At 38.0% G+C, this 21,452-nt stretch overlaps 2 protein-coding genes across 6 annotated transcripts in view; one reads left to right on the top strand and one right to left on the bottom strand.

The window, feature by feature from the left end:
- LOC130222033 (gastrula zinc finger protein XlCGF57.1-like) overlaps nt 1-21,452 on the bottom strand; it is a 171,434-nt gene that overhangs the window by 7,639 nt on the left and 142,343 nt on the right. Inside the window, exon 1 of one of the 2 annotated variants that reach the window (XM_056454650.1) lies at nt 5,319-5,452. The exons of the other annotated variant lie outside the window; for it this stretch is intronic. Within the exon in view, the coding sequence (XP_056310625.1) occupies nt 5,319-5,373 (55 nt within the window). The 5' untranslated portion in view covers nt 5,374-5,452. Of the gene's footprint in view, nt 1-5,318; nt 5,453-21,452 lie in introns of those variants that run through there. 2 annotated transcript variants of the gene reach the window in all.
- LOC130222088 (gastrula zinc finger protein XlCGF57.1-like) lies at nt 9,382-21,249 on the top strand. 4 transcript variants are annotated; one of them, XM_056454714.1, is made up of 4 exons: nt 9,382-9,415; nt 9,845-9,992; nt 15,052-15,111; nt 17,918-21,249. In XM_056454714.1, the coding sequence occupies exons 2-4, from the start codon at nt 9,908-9,910 to the stop codon at nt 19,216-19,218; spliced, it is 1,446 nt and encodes a 481-aa protein (XP_056310689.1). In that variant the 5' UTR covers nt 9,382-9,415; nt 9,845-9,907; the 3' UTR covers nt 19,219-21,249. The 4 variants fall into 4 exon arrangements, 2 of the variants coding, with proteins under 2 accessions (XP_056310689.1, XP_056310690.1); XM_056454715.1 differs by lacking the exon at nt 15,052-15,111; XR_008836352.1 differs by lacking the exon at nt 9,382-9,415 and having other exon boundaries at nt 9,922-9,992; nt 14,211-15,111; nt 17,918-17,954.

Raw genomic sequence — 21,452 nt, 5'->3', positions numbered from 1 at the left:
TCCTTCGCTGGTGTTTTGTTTTTTCTGAACGCTTCCTTAAAATGTACAAGTGGCTCAAATTCGCTCATTTTGAGGCGGGAACCGGCAGACGTGCAACAACTTTAATCATAAGGTAAACACAAAACAGCAGTCTCCATCCGGAGCTCCTTCACGGGACTCCACACTTGTAAACACCTGCTGCATCATGCTCACGCATCTCTCACCTACGCCCACACTCATCAGCGCTACCAAGCCAACCAATCACAGAGGTTGCGCTACGTGTACGCGTTACATTTTTTGAGAGGTGCACATCAGCCTCAACCTCCGACGGCCACGGCGTCCACATGTAGGCTGCGCTGCAGCATATGCATGCGCTTGACGCAGAAGTATAAATCAGCCTTAAGACCCAATTCAACATTAGTGCTTCCCACACAGACTTTACCTGGGCAGCCCGGTTCTGTGTTCGCGAGAAACTGGGAACACTCCGCCACAGACTCACATGCAGACCCACAGAGATGCACTGGATACAGAACTGCTGTCTGACTTTGGTAATTTAGTTGCTGTGAGAAAAGCACGAGGACACGTGGAAAAGATAAGCCTTTTACTAAATTGACTGGCCAAGCTCATTATTTGGGGCGACAATACATCCTCTTTTTCCAGGACATGTCCAAGATTCTGCTTTCGATATTAACGTTAATTGTATTAGTTTTTGCTTTATTCACAAACTTTGGCCGGTGCGTCTTAATCTCTCAGCAGCACCAACACAACAGCATAGAGAGAGAGAGAGAGAGAGAGAGAGAGAGAGGAAGAGAGAGAGAGAGAGAGAGAAAGAGCAGATTTGACCTGTCAGTGGTGCACATGAATAGTAAGACTTTTTTACTTAAACACGCTGAAAAGAAACAGTGCCATTTAAAAGGTGTTAAATGTTAAACCTTTTATTTTTCTATTAAATAAGAAGAAGTAGTCAATAAGACATTATTCTGTTGCTGAAAGCCACTAGTTTAATAGAGAGGATGGTGTTACTTTGGGGCAGAAGGAAACTTCAGGCATTTCGATATTCAGCTTTTCTTTAAAAAGCCCAGAAAGATAAAGGGCTCAGATAAAGATTCAGCTTTGCACATGAGTTTGTACTTGTGTCTTTCTTTACATTGTCATACTTTTCCCATGTTGGAAGTAGGGTGGAATATATTTTTCCAAAAAAAAAATCAATTTTGATAAATAAAATTATTCTTAGAAGTCACAATATTTTACGTGCTGAGAAAAGGTGTGTTTCAATCTAGCTACTGCAAGTATATTTCATAGCATATTAAAGACAATATGTACAATATATATTATTATAAAATTAACAATATTTTCTTGCCCACTGATGGGTTGCAGCTGGAAGGGCATTCGCTGTGTAAAACAATATTTTGTTTGGGACAATTGATAGCCATACTTTTCTTACGATACAAATACAGATTAAATAGCTCTGGTCATGTGAATGTTTGCACTAACCATTTATTCATTCGTTTTCCTTTCAGCTTAGTCCCTTTATTAATCAGGGGTCGCCACAGCGGAATGAACCGCCAACTCATCTAGCATATGTTTTACACAGCGGATGCCCTTTCAGCCACAACCCAACACTGGGAAGCACCCATACACTCCCGAAATCACACATACACAATATGGCCAATTTAGCTTATTCAATTCACCTATAGCGCATGTCTTTGGACTGTGGGGGAAACCGGAGTGCCCGGACGAAACCCACGCCAACACACAAACTCCACACAGAAATGCTAACTGACCCAGCCAAGACTCGAACTTGTGACCGTTTTGCTGTGGGGTAATTGCGCTACCCACTCCGCCACCGTGATGCCCTGCACATTTGTATCAACTTAACAATAACTTAATAAGAACTCCCCATTTCTGCTTTTTTTCAGCTCGAAAGTGGATTAAAAAAAATCAAAAAGAAGCTGCCTAGGCTTGAGTTTGACGTTTAGAGTGGCCTTCATTATAGCAATTTGATCCCAGTCCTGCTGTGGACCGCTAGCTATACTCCATACGGCTTAAATCATAAATAAATATTATTTAAGCTGTCGTTACAGTAAAATTAAACATATTGTACTTATTGTATTCAAATGAATGAAACTGCTTTGCTTCTAAACATCTCCTTGTGTACATTTTTTACACAAGAACACTTTTTATTTTATATATTTTCACTGCGCTCCTAAAATTCTTTAATGTGCTCCAACTTAGGAGCACATGTGCGCCTTCTGAAAAAAGTAAGCGTCAAGCCCTGAAATGTGTTAAAGTAATAGTTTTAAGTGCCTTTAATGCCGTCACCATGCTGCTGTCATGTCCACTCTTTGTTTTTGTCGCGAGAGTAACAGCGAGGAATGACTGGAGTTGAAACGGCTCGATGGCAGCAGGATTACAGACTCTGAGGTGCCGTACGGTATGGGTCAAACACCTGCAGCGCGAATTAGATTTACTTCTAAACGGCTTACAGTAAGACTGTGTATTAAATAAATTTACAAATACCAAAACGGAGGAGGTTTTTGCTATAATTTTAGTTAGTTTCAGTTAATTTTGTATGTACACAATACAGTTTTAGTTAGTTCTAGTTTTTTAAAAAACTCTTTTTATGTTTAACAATTATTTGAAATTTTACACAGACACAAATTTATCCTCGAAAGTGTGGCATGAGAGTGATGCATGTGTTGGAGGATTTTTTTTTTTTTTTGCACGTGCGATCAATTCTTGATCCTTTGCATACATTTTTTCATCAAAAGACAGGTAATTTAATTACTTTCGGTGTGCTAAAATGTGTTAAATGAATGTTACATTTACATTTAGTCATTTAGCAGACGCTTTTATCCAAAGCGACTTACAAATGAGAACAAAGAAGCAATTCACACAACTATATGAGCAGCAGTGAACAAGTGCTATAGACAAGTTTCAGGTGTATTTAAAAAAAAAACATATACCTATTAAAACTGTAAAACAGAATAAATTTCATGGTCTAATTGTAAATAAAGGAAATTTGTTATTTCATTATTAAATTGAGTTTAATTGATCTGAAACTTTTAATTACATTTTATTTTCTTTTAAATAATAAAAGTTGCATCAGATTAAAACGAACCTGAAAACCTACGTGAACAGGGCCATAATGACTTTTTTTTTTTACAATAGCCGCGTTTCCACTATCGCACCGAAAGCGAGCGAGCCAGGGCGAGCCAAGGCCAGTCGCGTTTCCACTATCACTTCCGGAGCGTAATCGGGCCAAAGCGGGGCTTCCTTGGGGCCAGCGTCCGGCCTTTTTCGGGCCGCCGAATACCTTGGGCCAAGGAGGGCCAACTGGGGCTTCGGGGCGGGGTTACGTACAAAGGCGGAGTTTTCCTGTCAGGTAAAGAGGAGACAAGATGCTTTCTTCCCTTACATTTGTTTTGCTATCGCGCTTGATCAACTCACTAAGAAGAAGAAAAAATACGTTGCAGCCAAAATCTGTGTTCGAAGTAAATGCCGCCGAACTTGAATGTCCTTATCCAGGGATCGCTGTCTGGCCTTACACCAACAGACCACAAACAGTAAAAAAGCAATCGCTTTGGTGTTCTCCATCTTCCAGCTCTCGTAGTGATGCCAGGTTGTGTTTGTGGTTATAATTTGAGTTTTTTGTTCCCGCTGAAGTGGACGGGTTGTGTGACGTTTGATTCGGGGGACGTTCTGGGGGCGGTGTTTGCGTGACGCGTTGCGAGCAACTAGCCCGACAGTGGAAACGCGACATGATTTCGGCCTCATTTCTCAACCTCCCGGGCTATTGGCACGGCCTGGCCTGATTAAAGCCCTGGCTCGCACTGGCCCGATAGTGGAAATGCGGCTATTGAAACAATTGGATAGTGTCTTCTGTCTACATGTCAGGCAAATGCTTTAGGGGAAAAGGGAAAAAAAAAAAAACTGCGTTTATAATGTAAAATTGTGACTATATTTAATTATTGATCGTGGGCCACAAATATCATAATCGTGATAATAATAAGATTAATCGAGCAGCCCTAACATGTAGCCACTCCTTTGAGCACATCTTGCGGTCCATCTCTAAACAAATAAAAGCCATTATTGAAGCTGCTCTCCAGCGGCGAAGTTGCAGGTGAAAAAATATGCATGCAGAAATTGGACAAGAGGAATCAAAATTAAATTATATAACAGGTATGGGATTCTTACAAGTTGTGTTTTTTATAGTTGAGGCTGTAATCATTTGGATTAAATTACCCTTAAAATTCTGCTCATTTAAGGCATCATTTTCAGCCAATTATTGTTATAAAAAAATAAATGAAGTAGCCTACCCAGTATAACAGTAGCAGACCTAACTTTATAGCAACAGCACGGCATAGTCAGAACCGGTATAAAAACAGAGGTCGTTTTATTCCTGATGAGAATATTTATTATTGTCAGACTTCACTTTCACATAAATACACCTCAAGGAATCAATCAAAACTCACAGCTAATCAGAACAGCCTGTGAGTGTAGCATCTCGTCAGATCATATGGAACTGTCAGACAAAATCTAAGGTAAATCTTAAATGAAGCAAGACAAGACTGCCTGACTCTTGCGCGTGTAGTTACAATAGCTTACTTGTTACGTAGTAACAAGCTTACTTTAATATGAAACTAAAGCCAGTAACAAACATGAAGTACAATTGTTGTGCAGCGATGAGACAATTGTGTTCAGTGACTGACAGGAGGTGTGGCTATGCAGGACCACGCTGTGTGTGTGTAAACTCGCTTTCAGAAAGGAGAGACAGAAAGCGCTTACTGCTGTTGGGCTGCCTCTGATAAAATTTTAAAAACTCTTAAATAAAGAAAAGAGGTAGAGAAAGCCCAGCTGATATTGCTTTATTGATCCTGTAGTAAAGCAATAATGAACCGGTTTAAATATTTCTGCATAATGTGTGGAAAAACTACGTTTTGACAAAACTTAAACCCAAAAAATTCATAGCTTTAAAACAAACAATTGGGACTGAAGCCCATAGAGGTAAAGTTGGTTTTATATTGGGATATTCAGACATTCTCCCTAATAATTTAGTTTCATAAAAGTATTATTTGCAAACTCAAAATATCGAAATCCTATTAGAAGCAAATGAATATCAAAGTACAACATTGTTCACAGTCAAATAAACAATGTTAATGTTGTTTTCAAGTCATACTTGCATGCTAATTCCGATCAAATATTCAAAGTAACATGATAAACAATATAGCAACTTCTACATGAACGAATGTGCTAATATAAAACCAACTTTACCTCTATCTGAAGCCCCAGAAGCCCAACAACCCCCGCGCTGCCCCTGATCAGTAATAAACACCAACCTATTTGTTGTTCAGAGTCTTCATTTTTAATTTTGCAGGGTTCTGGATCGCTCATGTTCTCGCTGTCCTTCAATAAACTCTTCACTGGAGCCTGATGGGAATATTCCGGTGTTTATAGTTGAACTGGAGGAGGAAGAGCTTCACTGGTGGAGGAGGAGCTTCACGGGAGAAGGAGACAATTATTCTAAGTACATGCTGTTTGAATACATTTATATTTTAATGCCATATCAGCAGCACTGGCTATATTCATGGCAACACTTGTATTAAATATTCAATATAAAATTGACAATCATAACTCTTTCTGAAACATCATTAATTGTTTTATAAAACACATATAACAACAACAACAACACTGATAAAGTCTTATAAGCTCTACTAGCAATACATGAAAAAAAGGATATTTAAGACCTGTTTAAAAAAAGTAAATTTAAGACTTTTTAAGGCCTAAAACATTTAAGACCCTGCAGAAACCCTGATTGAGGTAAAGTTGGTTTTATATTCACACATTCAGACTTTCTTTTAAACTAACTTAATATAACTTTTTTTAAAATAATTATTTGCTAATTCTAAACAGGGAAATCATCTTATCAAATTACAAAATTGTTCAGTCAAATAAATAGTAATGTTGTTTTCAAGTCCTACTTAGATGAGATTTCAGACTCAAAGTACCATGGTAAACAATACAGGGACCATGTCACAAGTTGTCACTGAACAAATGTGCGAATATAAAACCAACTTTACCTCAATGAAACCATGTAGATAACCCGCGATTTACGCATTACAGAAGTGTTTACAGCGTAGCATCGAGCTAAAAACAAGAGAGTATATTAGCATTGAGCACATGTGTTAAAGCAGTTCAACCCGCAAGATAATTTCAGCAAATCTGCGAACGCTAAAAAGGTCAGATATAATACACTTACCTTGAATAGACGCACAACATCCGTAACGAAAGTAGAATTAAAGGAATTAAACAGCAAACAGCAAAGCTCTGCACTCTTCAATCTCCGCCTCAGACTGAGCGCCATGGGCGGGACATTTTACTGCACGCTGATCAGCGAAAGCTCATTGGCTGCCTGTATATGGCTCAGAGAAAGCTGATTGGCTGCCTGTGGGCGCTCAGGCAAGACTGTTTCTCAATCAGTCTCTTGACAACAGAGGAAAGGAAACATTTGTGGACAGAAGAGAAATTTTTCTACTTCAGTCTCTTCAGAGGAATATAACATTGTTTCTGTGCAGTCCCTGATTGTATAATACCTTCAGTCAAGCCTGGCCCTAAAGTTTTATACATTATTTTATATTTGACTGCACAAATCTCAGTACATGTCAAACAAAGACATTCACTCAATTACTAATAGATCTCAGATTTATTTACCTGTTAGCGTGAGTTTTTGGAATAATATATTTAGGTGACAGAATGACACGAGTTTTACATTAATTTCTCTTATATAATAAAGTTGGTGAAGTCTCTACTCATAACTGCTCTAAATCACAAACATTACTTCCTATTAATATCTGAGTCCAAATCCCATCCTCATAATTATGACCTCTTCTTGTCTATTTCTACAACTTCATAGGCTTATATAGGGTTTCTTTCTTCACATGAATCGTCGTCTTTGTTCCACGTTTCCTGCCATTCTTTAGCAATATCTTCAGTAATAATATTTATTTTACCTTTACTTACAGAAGCATTAAAGGGGTAGTTCACATAAAAATTACAATTCTGTCATTTCCTCATCCTCTACTTGTTCCAAACCTGTTTGAGTTTCTTCTGCTGAATGCAAATGATGAGAATACAGGAGCAAAAACAGCCACTATATGGGTCAACAGTTCCTACTTTGGCTGCTTTTGTCAACATTTTCTTGCACACAAAATATTCCTGGAACTCGATAACAATTGAAACACTAAAGTCACATGGACTGTTTTGACAATGTTTTTGGTTTCTTTTCTGGACTTTGAGCATCTCGGGACTCTTGCTGTCTATGACAGACGAGGGAGCTCTCTGATTTCATCTAAAGTGTCTTCATTCGCATTCTGAAGATGAGCAAAGTTCTCAGGGGATTGAAACAACAGGTAGAGGGACAATCGTTCTCGAGTGCCTAGTGTACACTATAACGCACGCCTCCCACCAATGCTGATATACAGCCACATCGCACTGCTTTTAAAAATTAATTTTTTTATTGCAATAACAACAGGCCATTACAACAAATAGAAATACAAAAACTGATAGAAGGCCACGGCGCACTGCTACCTGTGTGATATTACTCATTTGTTCATTCATTTTCTTTACAGCTTAGTCCCTTTATTAATCAGGGGTCACCATAGTGGAATGAACCACCAACTTATATAGCACATGCTTTATGCAGTGGATGCCCTTCCAGCTGCAAACCATTACTGGGAAACATGCATAAACACTCATTCACACACACCGTATGCATATGGACTTGAGGGAAACCAGAGCACCTGGAGGAAACTCACGCGAACACGGGGAGAACATGCAAACTCCACACAGAAATGTCAACTGACCCAGCTGAGACTCAAACCAGTGACCTTCTTACTGTTAGGTGATCATGCTACCCACTGCACTACTGTGACACCTCACATGTATAATTATTTGCGGTATTAAACTGGTATTGGTGAAGAACTATGTTTACAAATAGTTGTTATTTTTAAAACGTGTGAAAAGGCACCATTCAGATGTAATGATTAATGATCTGGGGAATCAAGCATGTATTGTTATAGACACCTTTGCTTATTTGTCTTAAGAGATGTAAGGCATGTTCATGTAATATGCTTTAGGCTATCAAGTTGGTATTGGCATGAACAGCTATACCTGTTAACAAGTTTCTTATTTGTAAAACAGTCCTATTCAGTTAATGGTCTGGCCTATTAGGCAGCTATGACCACCCTGTCAAGGAAAGATTTGTGACAGGGACAATGACAAGGACATTTTTGGCTAAAGATAGCATTTATTCAGCACAGGTTATACCTGCAGCTGGTAAAGTGTTTCCCTATTTAAGCTCTTTGTGCACAGTTTAAAAGCTATATTTTTAATTTTAAGTTTATATTAATTACTATTTCACTCTGACAGGGTGGACATGTTAAGCTTGACAACATTCATTTTCAAACACAACATGAGGAAAAATAGGAAACATAAGTGTAGATATTTACTGTGTGCACAGCAGATGTTTTAACCTCTAAAGAAAAGCAAATTGGGCAGGGGGATGCTAATGAGTACATCAGAGTACATCTTAAAGGGGCATTTACCAACATCATGTCACGGTGGACAGCAATTTTAAGGACACGTGCAAAATGATTAATAATATTAAAATGATTTTTTTTTGTCAAATAACTTGTTAAATATAAATAGAATATTTATAAATCTTTTTTTTAATTTGATCTAATTTACCTAATTTTTAGACTCGCTGAAGTTGTCTGAGCAGTGTGTGGGACATGGCAAAATCACATCTATTCAATGAAAGAATATGGCAAAAACAGACAAAAAAATATTTAAAACAAACAAAACACTTATAATTCTACCTGCATGTGTGTAAAGGTTTAACTAATTATATCAAAACTCAGAGTTTCATTATTGTGCATTATGTTCATATAGGACTGATTCAATCTTGTGGGACATCAAAGGCACTTTATAGCGATAATGACCCAGCTAATGAAACTAAAACATGTAGTAGTAATGGGTACTTTTTACTTAAAGTGCACTTATTTAATGTTTGTTAATGTGTGCACAGAATGTGTGTGTAAAGTTTCTGCTCAAAACACTCATCAGATTATTTGTTATACTTTTCAGAATGTTGAGATTATCTGCTTTAAACACTAAGTCTTAGTGGATTAAAAAAGTTTAGAATTAAAATTAAAATGTCTTAAAATGTTTATAATAAAGGTTTTGAAAGGTGTTGAACTCCAAATGCTGAATATATGTGTGTCTGTGAGAAAGTGGAAAACGAGGGAGAAATGTATCAATAAGTCATGACTGCAACAGTAAGTGGCAAAAACGCTAAACATAAAAGACTTTTATTTTGGCGTGACGTGTGACGTCATAAGGCCGCGCCGCTCCCGCACTGTAATTCGACCGGAGAAAGGTTTGTTTTAAAGCGTTTACATGAATATAAAGCGATTGATCAAAGTTTCAGATTTTTAAATTTTGTACCTGCTGTTATTATTTTAACCCTTTATACAACGTAGCACTGTTTTACTCACAGTAGTGAGGGCTATTGTTTGAACAACAGAAATGTGTGTAATAAGTGTTTTAATGAAGGTTTAATTTATTAAATAGCATAATGTCAGTCCATTCTAAGTATACAACACTATATAAGAAATGGAGTAATATTACTAGTTTTAGTCAGCTTAATTTGTGGCTATTGTTTCTTGCTCTGACTTTCTTTCTTTTGTTAATTACTCTCATATAAAGAAACTGTTGAAGCAAGTGTTGAAGAGACGTTATTTTGTTTCTGCTCATTGTTTTATTTATTTAACCAGGACATTTTTATTATTTTGTTCATTTTAAACAGGATAAAGTGTCCAAACACAGAGAAAAACTCCTGCTGAAGCGACTGATCTCCACACTTATAAAGATGGCGTTTATTAAAGAGGAGAGTGAAGATGTGAAGATTGAAGAAACATTCAGAGTCAAACAGGAAGATCTGCAGGAACAAACAGGTTAGTTTTCATTCTCAAAGACCAACTCAGTCATTTGATCCTCATTCAGATATATTTTAATAATAAGAATACTAAAGTAAATCCATCTTGCAGCCCTGAGTGTGCTGCCTAGTTCTCCTAAATGCACATAAGCACTCATTGAAAGACAGGAATGAGTTTCTTTTGTTACTTGTTCTCATGTCTTTTGTCATTAGTTTTATGTATTATTATTCTCACATCTTCTCTACCTTCTGAAGGTTATTGCTTTTCCTGTTCTTCTACTGTTTATAAAGCGTCCTTGAGCACAGGCGCTATATTAAAAAAAAAAAGTTAAATTGAGCTGAGGATTTTTGACCTACAGTATTCTCATAGAAGATATCTGCTATTACACTGATGGTGTTGACTTAGTACTTTCTATTTGCATATGTCACGTTGATCACAATTTCAACTTCTTTATGGGTTTAAACTTGTTTTTAGTAGATGTTACTAGTTCTCACAGATAGTATCTGAGTTAGAATTACATAATTATTATAATAACTAATTACCCAGGCTATTGTGTTAAAACAGGGTTTCCACGGGGTCTTAAAAAGTCTTAAATTTACTGAAATATTGTGTTGTAGATCTTTAAATCTTTTTTTAAACAAGTCTTCATTTTCCTTTGTTCATGTTTTGCTAAACAATCTGGCTAAAATCCATACAATCACCAACAATCCATCTCAATAAAACTTTCAACTTTTTATTCAAAAAGGTCATTTTAACAATTTCTCATAATGGTTTAATTATTTTCCTTACAATAACATTTGTTTAAAAGTGCTCCATGTATTTACTGCTGAGGACATTGACCTGAGAGATTGTTGTGCATAGATTTAGCTTATTATAGTTTTTAAAACTTTTAAAGCATTTGTTAATTGGTTTTTTTATTTTAAAGAAAGTTTATGTTGGAAAAAAGTGTGTGGACACAAGTAAAGCTTGCTTGTTTTTACACATTATTTAAGATCTTTTGCTAAGAAATATCTAAAATATTTAAAATTTTTTATTATTCATTCATTATTGTATTATTAAATGTATAAAATTATTATTATTATTTATTTTTTAATAGGGCAAATAAAATCCTTTCTATCTGGGCCATTTGAAAAATTCTTTAGCCCTTTATGAGTGTAAAATTTCATTCATAATGGTCTTAAAATTGTCTTTAAAAGTCTTAAATTTAACTTGGTGAAACCTGCAGAAACCCTGGTTTAAAGTATGTCAAAGTACGTGGATGCCTCCAATTTTAAATATGCTGAATGAAATGGACACTAAAGTAATTAATTATTATAAAACATTGTACAGTATTCTAAACTATATGATGTTGCTGTAGGACGACGTGAGACAGGAGGTTAAGTGAAAACTCAGAGTACTTAATCCCTGAAATGAGAGAAACTCTAGGTTTCCGTTTCAAGTCAAGCCTGTTTCTTAAAGAGAGGTAACTTTAACTCAGTCAGTTACCGTGGTAACTTGCTCTGTGAACCTAACCTGGTCGGTAGCAGATTTTATTCTCTAAACTCTGAGTTTCTGTTGGTCTCCTCCGATGTTTTTTTAAAGATTAAGCGGTATTTCTCACTTAGCCTTACGTTTCCAGCTACTTATTTTTATGTGCATTGTGGATAGGCTATGAGCATAAAAAAATCAGTTGAAACGTCATGATGCACATAACTTTTGAGAAAAGATAAACTCACGTAAACTACGCAAGCACTTTTACGGAACAAATTCCAGTATGTGTATTAAAAAAAGGTTTGTTATAAGAGATCATATGATGATGAAAATGTGTGTGAATGGACAAACCAGCAGACTGAGCACACTGTAAAACATCTGAAATGTTGTTTTGGTCATTCTAAAATGTTTCAGTATTAAAGTTATTAGATTATTAATTACCTCCAGAGCATTGAATCGTGTCAAGAGCGTCTGTTCTCCGATTCTCATGTGTTGGCATTGTCCTCTGAGGTGAAAGTCATTTATTAAATAAAGAAAAGATTCATGTAGCTTCTTCTACTGCAGTAAATTCTGTTTTTACTGTTGATATTTGGCACCAGTTAGTCAGGAAGTGATGATTTTGTTCGCTTTGATTCATTGGCTGGAAATGCTAATTAATTCATTAATTTTCTTTTCGGCTTAGTGCCTTTATTAATTTGGAGTCACCACAGTGGAACGAACCGCCAACTTATCCAGCACATTTTTATGCAGCGGATGCCCTTTCAGCTGCAACCCATCGCTGGGAAACATCCATTCACACTCATACAGTATGGACAATTTAGCTTACCCAATTTACCTATAGAACATGTCTTTGAACATGATGGGGAAACCGGAGCACCCGGAGGAAACCCACACGAGCACGGGGAGAACATGCAAACTCCACAAAGAAATGTCAACTGACCCAGCCGAGGCTCGAACCAGCAATAATAGCATAAAATATTTGGCATTGCCAATCCACACTCTTTTTTCCAAGAATTCCTTTTTTATGCAAGGAATTTTCTTATCCCAGAGAAATGTAGAAATACAATTATTCAACTCCTTGAAAAATGACTTGGGAATAAAAACAGGCATGGTCTGAAATAGAAACAAAAATCATTGTAGTATTTTCATTTTAATGGAATTGATCTTCCCAGCCAAAGATAAAGGAAGGGTTGACCACTGTGTTATGTCTCATTTGGCTTTGTCTAATGTCGTTTTAACATTATTATTGAACAAATCCTTATATTTGCGTGTCACACTCACACCCAGATATACAAATTTATCAGGACTTACTGAAAATGGAAAGGATTGGAAGGGCATTTGCTGTGCTCTATTATTGATAGGGAAAAGGAGACTCTTTGCTAGATTGACTTTGTATCCAGAAACATTTCCAAATTTTGAAATTATTATAAGAGCTTTTGGAATACATGTATCTGGATTTGACAGAAAAAGAAGCAACGAAATGCAGTTTAGGTCTAACCAGCAGTGCAAAAGCAGCAAGTGCAGGACACAGGTATAAGTTATAATAAAGAGCAGAAAAACCATGGTGATATTTACAGATGAGATGGATGTACTATGAACATTATATACAGGTTGTATTAGCTATGAACAGAGATTTACAATAAGTGAATATATGTACAGGTTGATATTAATAATCAGAAGTGTGCAGATAGATAAACATAGAGGTAAAGTTGGTTTTATATACGCACATTCGGACTTTCCCCTTAATAATATCATATTATAAAAGTATTATTTGGAAACCCTAAATAGCGAAATCATATTAGCAGCCAATGACTATCAAAGTACAACATCGTTCACAGTCGAGTTAAACCATAGCCAATGAAGAGTCATAGCAAGGTTGATTGTTTACCGTCACTCTTCTTATTAGCATTTATGGTGAAAACTGCAATAATATAATAAAACAGTTTTCAGATATTGTTTTGACAGGTATTTGCACTTACATATCCATAACATAAACGGACTACAGTTCTCTTTGCAGTAGGAATTACACTAGCAAACAAACTTTTTTACAAAACGTATTTCTTTTTACAAAACAATCACTGACATAATGTCTTTAACATGTCTAATGTTCAAAACATAAACTTAAGACATTGCCTCTATGGTGATTTTAAGCAGATGGTTTATTGTCCGAGAGAGCACATGTCTGACAAGGCTCCCACAAAGATCCAGGATCACTAGCAGGAAGTGACTTAACAGGAAGTTTGTCATAACGCAAAATAAAAGTATTCCTTTTTACACATGACGTAGATTCATTTATTAAATTATGAATATCACATTTTACACAGGGAATATGTATAAAAAATATTTAAAGAAGATATTTTAATGTGAAACTTCTTAAAGGGCAACACAATCCCCATCTGACCTATGTAAGGTCACTATGAATTTCTGGACTATACCCCAATTTCCAGATCAGTCTTTGGGAAGAAACAGAACAACCTCTGAAATCGGCCTTTGAAAGGTTTTTATATTCCCTTGGTCAGTTGTTGAAACTACAACCTTTCTCACAAATCGATCCTTTGCTGAGAATACAGCAGAGACTCTGGCCATGGATCAATAGTTGCGAGCTATCTGCTTATTCCTGAGCAGAACTAGATCTCCCACTTGAAGGTTTCTGTGAGGTACTGTCCACTTTGGTCTGTGTTGCAAGCAAGGTAAGTATTTACGGCTCCAGCGTGTCCAGAACTGGTTTGCAAGCGCCTGAACTTGTCTCCATTGCTTTGTATACAGGTCCTTGTCAGAGAAATCTCCAGGGGGAGGTGAACTCTTGTCTTCTGTGTAAGGAGCACTGACGGTGAAAGTATGAATGGTTTTTGCGGGTCTGCCGACACAGGTAAGAGTGGACGTGCATTAATAATAGCAGTAACTTCTGCTAGTAGTGTGCAAAGAACTTCATGGGTTAAGCGAGGTTTTAGCTGCAGAAACATTGAATCTAAAATTCTTCTTGCAATACCAATCAGGTGCTCCCTTGGGCCTCCTATGTGAGAGCTGTGAGGTGGATTGAATTCCCAGCTGCATCCTTGCTCACTACCTCTGCACCATCTTGTCCATATCAAGTTCCTTGCATGCCCCAACGAAATTGGTACCGCAATCGGAGTGGAGCTGTTTTGCAGGGCCTCTTATTGCAAAGAACCGCCTGAGAGCATTTGTGCAACTTGATGCATCCATAGATTCAATGACCTCGATGTGTTCAGCTTTCGAGCTCATGTAGCCAAATATGATGGCGCACCTTTTGCTCTCTGCCTGTCCTCCTCTGGTGCCACCTAGTAGTGACAGACCCTTTTGTGTTGCTTTAATTACAACATTCGTTGCTTGGTCCATCTCATCTGGAGTATGTGGTAAGTCTCATCTGTGCCAACCCTTGCATTTGCTTGAAGGATTTTGCGATGTGAACTATAAATGCTAATCCTCTTACTAAAGAGGTGAAGGTGGAGAACCTTTGAAATCTGGTAGATATAAGTCCTGCTTCCTCCAGGTAAGTTGCACATGTTTGTATTTGAGGACGAATTTCTGCATCATTCTCAGGTTCAATTAGCTTAAACATCTCACTTGAATTAGTTTTTTTCTGCAGGTGGCTGTCAAAGGAAGGAGGGACCGGTGAACCAGGAAGTCTGTGCCAGGTATGATGCAGGTAAGGATCGCAACGCATGATCTGCTGGATTTTACACAGTAAAACGGTAGTACACAGTGCCATTGCTCAGGGGCCTCATGTATCAACACTGCATACACACAAAAGCTTTGCGTACGCCAGATTTCACGCTCATGTTTGGATTTACTAACGATAAAATGAACGTGTGCGTTGGTCCACGCCAACTTCATCTCTGGTGTACGTACATTTCTTGTGTGTGTTTGTTTTTTTCCATTGGCAACTCATAGAGGCAATTGTGTTAAATTGCACTCTACAAAGTATCTTTGAGCCGTGCCATGTCGGCTGTATGGGACGGGATCATCCGCATGTCTAGCAGGTATATAAGGTTTCAATACCATGCAGTTGACCAGCCAAACATTAAAGCGCAACTTGCAGCGATTGCTGGTTTTCCCAATGTAATTGGAGCAATCGACTGCACGCTCATTGCTATAAAGGCACCATCTTAGATTAGATTAGATTATATTCAACTTTATTGTCATTACACATGTACAAGTTCAAGGCAACGAAATGCAGTTTAGGTCTTACCAGCAGTGCAATAGCAGCAAGTGCAGGATACAGGTAAAAGAGTCAGTGAGGGGCAGAGTTCAAAAGGGAGACAGCTCTGGGGAAAAAGCTGTTCCTCAGTCTGCTGGTTTTTGTCCGGGGGAGCCTGAAGCGAGGAGAGAAAACAGTCTGTGAGCAGGGTGAGAGGAATCCTTAAGAATACTGTGTGCTCTGCGCAGACAGTGTTTCTTCTGGATGTCCTCAATGGCTGGCAGTGTGGTCCTTGTGATGCGTTGGGCCGTTTTCACCACCCGCTGCAGTGCCTTACGCTCAGCAACAGAGCAGCTTCCATACCAGACTGTGACGCAGTTGGTCAGGATTCTTTCTATTGTGCAGCAGTAGAAGTTCACCAAGACAGCTGATGAAAGTTGGTTTTTCTTAAGTTGCCTTAAGAAAAATAGGCACTCTGTAAATTCCTTCCAGGTCTTTCATCAGTTCTTCATCCAATGACTGAGCTGCTTGGGGGTGACACTGAATGGACCTGAAGCGAGGCACATATGAAGGTGTTTAACAGGGTGAAGAGCATGTTGACCACAGCACCAGCGTTAGCGTTCTATGATACTTCCAAGACCACAGTGGTCAGCGTTGACGCAAGTAGTTATGGTCTAGGTGCTGCCCTGTTTCAGCAGCAGGAAGAAGGACTACTTCCGAATGATTTCTGTTTAAGGACTTTAACTGAGACTGAACGCCGCTACTCGCAAATCGAGATGGAATGCCTAGCTGGAGTGAGGGCATGTGAACAGTTCTCGCGTTACTTGCAAGATATGGACTAATTTGAGCTCCAGACTGATCATAAGCCACTTGTACCATTGATTAACACAAACGATGTTGACAAAGCTTCCTTAAGGTGCCAACGGTTACTGATACATTTGATGAGATTTAATGTCAAAGCAGTGCATGTACCAGGCAAACAGCTCGTGGTGGCAGACACTCTTTCCAGAAATCCTCTGACTCATTACACTGAGTCTGATACAGAGCGTAACCTGACAGTGCATCAATGCCACGGGACTGAGCCCAGCTCAACGGATGATCAGACGTCAGATCAGAAAGACAGTTCCAATACTACCAAAGAAAGTATATTGTGCAAACAAAGGAAGGCACAATCTCTTGCCGAAACAGAGACACATTCAGAGTGTCCCCGATACTCCTAAAACTCCTGAAAACACTTGAGACACGACATGGACAGGCTGTGACTGAGAACAGTGAAGCTAAAGACAGACCCTCACTTGAGACTGATTTACTCACAGACACTACAAATCGGTTTCCTACCACAATTTCCAGTGCACTACACACTTATACACCCTCTAGCAAAAGAACCCTTACTGGTAGAGAAGTAAAACAGCCAGTTAAATTTAAGGATTGTTTTGGGGTAGGTGTTTATACTAACCATACAGATGCAAAGGATCCACTTGCACGTTAACTTCTACAGTATGCTGTAAGATTGTGGGAAAAAAAGTGAACTTAAAAACATGTTCTGTGATGTTGACAGGTTATGGTTAAGAGGTTGACGATTGTAAGCAAAGGATATTTTTAAGTTGATATTGATATGTTACCAGGTTGGAAAAGTAATTTGCTTTGTTCCATGTTGCTAAAAGGGAACTTGTTATACATTTACTATAGGGGGGCTTCATCACTTTAAAGAGGGGAGATGTGAACAGGTTATTGAGATTGGCTGTTCTGTGTCAAGGTCCAGGGTTGCGGCGGCAAAGGGGGCAGAGCCAGCATGAGCAGGCTGACACAGGCAGAAAGATCGCTAACGAGTGCATGCTTTAATAAAGTTATATTTTGAGTTCTAAAGCGATGGTCTACTCTATTTAACATGACACCTTGTCTGCTTAACAAATTTTAGAAAAACATTTTGTTGAAATTATTAATATATACGAATAAAAATAGTCAATTTACAGCGTTTAAATCTGTCTTATCAATATGACCACAAGGACTTTTATGATCAATTATGTAAGAAACTCTGAAAACTGGACTGACACAGTTTCAATTTACTATAACTTCTATGTTAAGCAGCTTTGACACAATTTACATTGTAAAAGCACTAGATAAATAACAATGAATGCATTTAATCTGTACATGTTAATGGACCAAACAAAATATGATCTGATTTATTTTACATTAAATGTGCATCAAAATTACAGTGTGTGTAGCCAATGTTTCCAGTGTCTTTTCACTTTTCAGCTTTTAATGAGACATTTTAAGACTTAATGAAAACTAATGTTTTATTTATTTATTTCAGACCAAATTGAAGAGAATGAGGGGAATAAAGAAGAGGATCATCATGTCAAAATTGAGGAAAAAACTCATTTACAGACTGATGGTATTTTGAAAAGGAGAGACAAGAATCATTTCACCTGCACACAGTGTGGAAAGAGTTTTGGAAGACAAAGCAGTCTTAAAATTCACATGAGGATCCACACTGGAGAGAAACCATTCACATGCACTCAGTGTGGGAAGAGTTTCATCCAATCATCATCCCTTAATCTACACATGATGAGCCACAATGGAGAGAAACCATTCACTTGCACCCGGTGTGGGAAGAGTTTCAGCCGCTCATCACACCTTGATCAACACATGAGGATCCACACTGGAGAGAAACCATTCATGTGCACTCAGTGTGGGAAGAGATTCAGCCTATCATCATCCCTTAATCAACACATGAGGATCCACACTGGAGAGAAACCATTCATGTGCACTCAGTGTGGGAAGAGTTTCAGCCTATCATCATCCCTTAATCTACACTTAAGAATCCACACTGGAGAGAAACCATTCACATGCACTCAGTGTGGGAAGAGTTTCAGCCAATCATCATCCCTTAATCAACACATGAGGATCCACACTGGAGAGAAACCATTCACTTGCACCCGGTGTGGGAAGAGTTTCAGCCGCTCATCACACCTTAATCACCACATGAGGATCCACACTGGAGAGAAACCATTCATGTGCACTCAGTGTGGGAAGAGTTTCAGCCAATCATCATCCCTTAATCTACACATGATGATCCACACTGGAGAGGAACCATTCACATGCACTCAGTGTGGGAAAAGTTTCTGCCAATCATCACACCTTAATCTGCACATGAGGATCCACACTGGAGAGAAACCATTCACTTGCACTCAGTGTGAGAGGAGTTTTAACTACTCCTCAAACCTTAATAAACACATAAGGATCCACACTGGAGAGAAACCATTTGCATGCACTCAGTGTGAGAGGAGTTTCAACCAATCATCATCCCTTAATAAACACATGAGGATCCACACTGGAGAGAAACCATTCACTTGCACTCAGTGTGGAAAGAGTTTTGGAAGAAAATGCAATCTTAAGATTCACCTGAGGATCCACACTGGAGAGAAACCATTCACATGCACTCAGTGTGAGAAGAGTTTTAACAAATCATCAAACCTTAATAAACACATGAGGATCCACACTGGAGAGAAACCATTCACATGCACTCAGTGTCGGAAGAGTTTTAACTGCTCATCACACCTTAATAAACATATGAGGATCCACACTGGAGAGAAACCATTCAATTGCACTTAAGCCGCGGTCACAATGGACTTTTCTCCCCATAGACTTCCATGTATACGCATGCGAATGTCTCAGACCGAAAACGCAAGTCTGTGTGTTTTGCAGTTCACTGCATTGCAAAGTTCAAGCTTGGTGAACTTTGACCTGTGAAATCACATCACTTGACTGTGTAAGACCAATTGTAGATCAAAACATGACCTCTCTGGACAGAAATTAAAAATATAGACCAATCGCTCACTTTTTTTAATGTCTAATCATCTTGTTTAATCCCGCCCCTTTTCTAGGGCTGCTCGATTATGGGTAAAATCAAAAGCACGATCATTTTGGTCATAATTTTATATCACGATTATTCAAAACAATTATCAGTTGGTCAAAATTATTCGCCCTTCTGTGAATTTTTTTTTGTATATATAAATATTTCCCAAATGATTATTAACAGAGGAATTTTTCACAATATTTCCTATAATATTTTTTTCTTCTGGAGAAAGGCTTATTTGTTTTATTTCGGCTAGAGTGAAAGCAGGTTTAAATATTTTGAAATCTATTTTAATAGCTTAGTATTTCTAGCTCCCTTAAGCAATATATATTTTAATTGTCTGAGAAGAAACTACTGTTATACAATGACTTGCCTAATTACACTAATTAAGCCTTTGAATGTCACTTTAAGCTGAATACTAGTATCTTGAAAAATATCTAGTAAAATATAATGTGCTGTCACAGCAAAGATAAAAGAAATCAGCAACAAATGTGTACAACTATAAAGGGGGCGGTATAAGATGCATTAATCTCGATCAATTGTTTTCCATACTCTGTAGAAGCCAAAATCAAAACCAGATTTTCGATTAATTGCACAGCCCTACCCTTTTCGCAGCGCCATACAACAGAATTTCGCATGCTCAAACTCTAGTGTGACCGCAGCTTCGGTGTGGGATGAGATTCAGCAACTCCTCAGACCTTAATAAACACATAAAGACCCATACTAGAGAGAAACCATTCACATTCACTCAGTGTGGGAAGAGTTTTAGCTGATCAGCAATCCTTAACGAACACATGAAGATCCACACTGGTGTGAAAGAGTATATGTGCTTGAGTGTGAGAAGACTTTTATTACAGCTCCAAAATTAAAACTGCACCAGACGATTCACACTGGAGAAGACCGTACAAGTGTTCACACTCTGACATGTCTGAATAATGTTTGAAAAGGCTGAGTGACGGTATACTGTTTTCCAACACTCTTACACTGCAGTAGGTGGGGTTGTAAATGTGTCCTCGCGTTTACTGTAAACACGATGGTGGCGGCTGAGAGAAGAACAGTTTCATACACATCTGGCAAACCACCTCTGCAGCTTGAAATCTCTTTGCAAGTGATTGTACAGGTGCGGATACATCTGTACTTTACTCTCCAGTATATTCATGTAGCTAGTGTTGTTTTGGATGATGTTCTCTGTCTGACTCCCTGAATGAGAAACAAATCACTGGGAAGACGCTGCACATCAAAGAAGGTGGAGCTCCAGGACGGTTAGTTTGCAGTATACCAGGGCCTCAAGTTTAGAAAGCTCATTCAATTGTCCAGTGTTGCATCTTTTATTAGTAAAGTTTCTTTATTTTTAGGTTCAAGATTCTTTCTAGTTTACTACATTTACTTTTCTGAGTAGAATACAAACTTGATGAATATTTTATGATTTAAGCAGAGCGACAGGTATTAAGTTTTACAATATTAATACACTGTGATGATCCCAAGACTCCAGATTGGAGTATGTGGTAAATCCTGATTGGATGCCTGCATTACTCATCAATGGATTTATAAAAGTTGTTGTGCTAGATACACCAGGAAGCTGTGGCTACTCGGGAGTCCCCATGTCTAGACCTGCCCTCTCATTGACTCTTTAACCTTATGGTTTTGTTTTGCATTACTTGTATCATGTAGTTAAAGTGTTGTTGTGATTATATTCTGAGTTCTTTATCTTCATTATTATCCCTAGACATTTGTTGGTTGCTTTGATTGATTGTTCTATGAGTGACATTTTATAATAAATAATTTGCATTCAGGCTATTTTGTTGGCTCATCTCTCTTTTATGTTGCGACTCAAACAAGCGGGTCATAACAGTTTGTAAAATGTGTCCGGTTGTATCTGAGATCTTGTCTTTTCAGTCATGATCATAGGTGAGTGTAGGAACCAAGACTGAGCGATAAATTGAGAACATTGCCTTTTGCCTCAGCTCCTTCACCATAACAGACAATCACA

Source organism: Danio aesculapii, chromosome 4 (genome assembly GCF_903798145.1).
Source record: "Danio aesculapii chromosome 4, fDanAes4.1, whole genome shotgun sequence".
In the NCBI taxonomy this organism is placed as follows: Eukaryota; Metazoa; Chordata; class Actinopteri; order Cypriniformes; family Danionidae; genus Danio; species Danio aesculapii.
The sequence above is the reverse complement of the archived record's forward strand: the minus strand, read 5'-3'. Positions and strand labels throughout refer to the sequence as shown.

What these genes read in the sequence shown, in the direction of transcription:
- LOC130222088 (XM_056454714.1), top strand. Translation starts at nt 9,908, where the DNA reads ATGGCGTTTATTAAAGAGGAGAGTGAAGATGTGAAGATTGAAGAAACA. An exon ending in AGATCTGCAGGAACAAACAG is followed by an intron (nt 9,993 to 15,051) that starts GTTAGTTTTCAT and finishes TTTTTTCTGCAG; the next exon opens with GTGGCTGTCAAAGGAAGGAG. An exon ending in CTGTGCCAGGTATGATGCAG is followed by an intron (nt 15,112 to 17,917) that starts GTAAGGATCGCA and finishes TATTTATTTCAG; the next exon opens with ACCAAATTGAAGAGAATGAG.